Source organism: Amphimedon queenslandica, unplaced genomic scaffold (genome assembly GCF_000090795.2).
Source record: "Amphimedon queenslandica unplaced genomic scaffold, v1.1 AMPQUscaffold_11770, whole genome shotgun sequence".
In the NCBI taxonomy this organism is placed as follows: domain Eukaryota; kingdom Metazoa; phylum Porifera; class Demospongiae; order Haplosclerida; family Niphatidae; genus Amphimedon; species Amphimedon queenslandica.
In genome coordinates this window covers 2846-7497 of record NW_003547988.1, presented here as the reverse complement: position 1 = coordinate 7497, position 4652 = coordinate 2846, and the positions used below count along the sequence as shown (strand labels likewise).

The 4652-nt window shown below is 34.2% G+C and overlaps 3 protein-coding genes across 3 annotated transcripts in view; 2 read left to right on the top strand and 1 right to left on the bottom strand.

Annotated features, from left to right (window-relative positions):
* LOC109588921 (uncharacterized) overlaps positions 1-1718 on the top strand; it is a 5961-nt gene extending 4243 nt beyond the window's left edge. Inside the window, exon 4 of the mRNA XM_020005023.1 lies at positions 1671-1718. Within this exon, the coding sequence (XP_019860582.1) occupies positions 1671-1718 (48 nt within the window). The remainder of the gene's footprint in view (positions 1-1670) is intronic.
* A 30-nt stretch (positions 1719-1748) lies between these two features.
* LOC105315106 (inner centromere protein-like) lies at positions 1749-3290 on the top strand. The gene has a single exon (XM_011409622.2). It carries the CDS (start codon positions 1761-1763, stop codon positions 3288-3290), a length of 1530 nt encoding a protein of 509 aa, XP_011407924.1. The 5' UTR covers positions 1749-1760.
* Positions 3291-3572: 282 nt separating this feature from the next.
* On the bottom strand, positions 3573-4407 carry LOC109588920 (uncharacterized). The gene is made up of 3 exons (XM_020005022.1): positions 4231-4407; positions 3956-4163; positions 3573-3741 (listed from the first exon to the last, which is right to left on the bottom strand). The coding sequence occupies exons 1-3, from the start codon at positions 4361-4363 to the stop codon at positions 3573-3575; spliced, it is 510 nt and encodes a 169-aa protein (XP_019860581.1). The 5' UTR covers positions 4364-4407.
* Between the last annotated feature and the right edge of the window lie 245 nt (positions 4408-4652).

Genomic DNA, 4652 nt, shown 5'->3' with positions numbered 1-4652 from the left:
TCTTTCATCTAGTTATGCTCTTGTAGCATCCCGTGGCACCAAAAGCTGTGAACTGCTAAACCAGGGGACCTCTCTCCAAGTGAAAGCTCGTGTTTCACTCTACAGAGCCGAGATTTGCTTCAGAGGTAGAAAATCCCATCTAACAAAAAACAAAAAGAACGATTTTGTCCTAACTTCGTTGTTTGTAAGTTACAGTTGCTCAAAGTTTGTAATTCAGCCTCTTTGAAATTTTTTCAGACGTCAGCAGTGTCTTTAAATGTCTAGGAAAATTTTTTGTGCCAACTCTTTCTTGGAATAGAGCTTCAGATGCTAAAATAAATTTCAGTTTTTCTTCTCTCTCCTACCCATGTGCCATGATTTAGCTAGTTCTTGACCACACCCATAGCTTATTTTAATTATCATTATAACTATGCAGTCAACAATAATTTTTTTTCAAATTGCTTAAAATATCACAGTACAAGTCACACATATCACTCAGGTGAATTCCAGCAACGAGTCCATTGCACCATAGTGCTTCATTTAAGTTAGCAATGTAGAGTCAACTTCAATATAAAGGTCAATAATACAAACTATACACGCATATAGTGGAATAATTATGTTGGTGGCATTAAAAAATATTCAATTGTGCAGCTACAGTGCCACACATACTGATAATGATAATCATGCCATGCAACGTGGCCTAAAAGATGCTAGCTGTTATAAATAAATACAATGAACACAATACAACAAAGAAACCATGATTATCTTTAGTTTTAATCTACGCTAGCAATAACCACTGCAATGACTAAGCTACGTTGATGCCAACTAATAATTTTGCTCTGAGCTGATGTAGCATGAACATATTCAAGTCACATCACAGGTACATGTATATTTAAAAATGAATCATGTATAAATATAGACAGATTGCATATACTTAGCACTTCGTACTGTCAATTCAGAAGAAAATGATATATATTATGCTCATGTAGAACAATTTAAACCACTGACTACAGCAGTGTAACACCACTTTTGTGTGGAATAAATACAATGAATACAATAATCAAAATTTGCTATGCTATAGTAAGACATATACATTTTATGCTTAATCTTAATTTCAACATATATTAAGAAACATGTCGCTAGCAACATTTAGTCTGCATAGTCAGTGACACTGTTTTAAAAAGCTTCAATCATAGTAGTCTCACCCCGCCCCTTCGCTCTGCAGGTAGCAAAGGGGCAGGGTGAGACTGCAATTATAGCTTCAACTATGTACACATTATATCATTAAGGCATCATTTATATAGTGTACTTCTGTACTCTCTACCAAGAGAAAGTGAAAACCACTGTTGTGCAGTTTAACTGAGGCACATCATAGTTGTAAATATAAACACCATGTGCTAGTTAATTTTGGAGGAGATAAATTTTGGCAAATTGCAAAATTTTTGGTGATTGGCCGATTTTTAATTTGGCAAATTTGTGGCCATGTGCAAATGGCTATTAAAATTTTAAATTCGCCAAAATGCATTTCCTCCAAAATTAACTCGTATATAGTACCTGGTTGGTGCAAGCCCTGTAGTAAAACAAAATAGGAACTATGAGTTATCATAATGTTCTTTGAATAATAATGATTTGCTACTATTTTAGTACACTAAAGACATTCATCTCATTACTGACTTCCTGTTCATTTATAGAATGATCATGATGATGTCAGTGTTACTATTTATAGTTTGCTAGTATAAAAGGCAGTTGCACCATTGCAAAAACTGGTGTATCAAGCCATAATGTCTTCGATGCTAACAAAACGATTAACAATTAAAGATCTTCATCAGTGTATGGCACTGGCTAATCCCATCAAAACCCGCTGGAGACCAGTAGGATTAGCTCTGAAAGTTGATGCTAATGAACTAGCAAGTATAGACATTGATTTTAAATTTTGCGAAGATAAACTACGTCAAGTATTTCAGTATTGGTTAGAGAGAAATGTAATCGAAGATTTTTCCATGAAAGATGCAACATGGAAAGATTTGCTAGAAGCAATTAAAAAAGATGGAAAAAAACCAGGTTTAGCAGAAGAAATAATGAGAAAGCTAGAACAAGAAGAGCAAGAACGAGAGCAACAAGAACGAGAACAGCAAGAACGAGAACAGCAAGAACGAGAACAGCAAGAACGAGAACAGCAAGAACGAGAACAGCAAGAACGAGAACAGCAAGAACGAGAACAGCAAGAACGAGAACAGCAAGAACGAGAACAGCAAGAACAAGAACAGCAAGAACGAGAACAGCAAGAAAAAAAAAAGGAAGAACACAATTGTTTAAAAAAGAAAAAAAGCATAAATAAAAGTAAAAATCCAGCATCAAAAAAAGGAAATTTTCCAAAAAAAAAAGTTGGTGCTAAAAAGATGCATCCAAGCAAAAAGGATGCTTCTCTGGATGAAATTGATGATTGTTGCCAAGAAAATGGTACCATTCAGCTTTACAGGGATACATCAGAAAAAACCATTCAAAAACTGCAGAATGAAGATATAACTCCTCTTTATAACGAAAATACATGTACATGTGATATTTCTTTACTTGATGATAGAACTACTGAAGATGTTGTTGAAAAAGACAGTACAGTAAAAATAGCAGAAGAAAGTCTTGTTTCAGATGACATTCCTCCCATTCTACCATCAGGCATCACAAGTTCAATTATTATTATACGACAAGTAGAATTTAATTATACATGTCTCCAAGCAGTGTTCCCTCACATTAACCTTAGCTATAGATCTGGACGACAGCAAATAAAGAGATCTGTCAAATCGTTACCTGCCAATAACAAACTTTTATTGTATGACTACACTGCCAGCAATAATATTAGTATTCATGAAGAAGTATATCGTAAGGAAGTTGAGCATCTCTTTAAAAAATGTCCAGATCCAGATTTAATCATCTTCTGCACATCCATGCCAAATAAATTGCAAAGCCCAGAGAGGATCAGAGAAAATGAAAAGAATGCAATTAGAGCACTATCACATTTTTTTAAAACAAAGCTCTGGACAAATACACTTTTCTTTTATTCTACAAAACGTAATGTCAACGAAACACCAATTCAATTTGAGCAAAGACTCAGCAAAAAAGATCAACATCTCACAAAGTGTGTATCTCAAACATTTATACCTTCTACTATAATACCAATTAAAAGCATCTACCTTGATGCTAAGAAGAAAACTGTAACTACTACTGAAAAAAATGACATTTTCAAAGCAATGGAAGAACGCAGCACAGCACAAGCAAGGCCAATACTGTATTCATACTTGATGAGTAACACGTAATGGGTGGTAAAACATGGAATTAACATTATTTATTTATATTGTGTGTGTATGTGTGTCTTATTGTTATCATTATCTTTCAAAATCAATTTAAAGTACATGTATGCAAATGTCCCATGTAGCAATTTTATAGCAGCAGGCCACACAAAAGTCACAAAATACACTATAACACATGAACTGCAGAGCCTGCGGTTAATCAGTTATTCATTGTTGTATAAATTGCATTATTGGTTAGTAATTTATGCATGCATGATTACATGATGCCAGGAGCCCATAAAAAATAGGTTATTGATGATGCTTACCTTCAGTTTCAGTTGAGTTTTTAATGTACACAAATCCAGCCAGAGCAAGAGCAATCCTAGAGCTCTCCAGTGACAGTACATCATTAATAACTGAAGATGATACAGTATCATTAGCATTCCATTGATCTTCAATATACAATGAAAACTGAGCACTACAAACAATGAAACAACATTGATTAAAAACTAAGAACCCATACTGACATGTGTATAGCATATAGCAAGTTTTCATGGCCCAAAATTTCACAAATTCACTCAAAAAATCAATTTATTCCGGCAATACTGTATTGTATTAAATCAGGATTGTATTTTTGTTAATTGCAAGAAAATTTTGGGCCTTAAAATATGTTATAATGTTATTGTACTAACCAGTTATTGCAGGAGTGCTTGGTGCAGTTTCTTGATCCTATTACATTCATCACTGCACAATATGGAGGGACCTGTTGCTCTCTCCATTGGAGTTGTCTTTCATGACACAGCAACGAGAGAACAAGTGAAACCAGTGACTGGCTATCTAGCCAGGCATCTGAAGAGATGTTTGCAAATGTTAAATATGCAAATTCTTTAGTTACAGTACCTAGTATACATATTTTTTAGTATTATATACATAATATTGTTATAAATTTATTTTGAGTTCATTTTACCAGTGTTTGAGCATTCTCTGAATTCATCTTTTCTTGAAAAACAACTTGAAATGCTGCAATTTCCTACACAACAAGCCAAACAGCTTATAAAGCATAGAAAAGCTACATAAAAGGAAAAGTGAATGAACGCCATTTTAAAGGCGTGGCTGCTAATGGGTGGGGCTAGATCTAATTAATTTTGTTTCTAATTAAAGAGCACCACTGAATCTGCTAAAGATGGCTACCAATTGTAAGGAAGTTACTTTTTTCTAGTGAAACCTAACCTTTCTCTCTTGTTGTACAGGTAGCGAGTTGACTAGTTGTCCAGGGATGTTTTGTGGCCGCTTGAACTTGACCAACTCCTGTTTCTCTTCTTGTCAGGTAAAGAGATAATCAATTTATAATTTAAGGAAATAAATGATGAGTGTCATTTACTTTCTATT

Bases quoted from the DNA above. Each gene is read 5' to 3' on its own strand.
- LOC105315106 (XM_011409622.2), top strand. From the start codon at position 1,761: ATGTCTTCGATGCTAACAAAACGATTAACAATTAAAGATCTTCATCAG.
- LOC109588920 (XM_020005022.1), bottom strand. From the start codon at position 4,363: ATGGCGTTCATTCACTTTTCCTTTTATGTAGCTTTTCTATGCTTTATA. The intron at 4,164-4,230 runs GTAAAATGAACT...TATGTATACTAG, and splicing joins CAGAGAATGCTCAAACACTG to GTACTGTAACTAAAGAATTT. The intron at 3,742-3,955 runs GTTAGTACAATA...CATTGTTTGTAG, and splicing joins AAGCACTCCTGCAATAACTG to TGCTCAGTTTTCATTGTATA.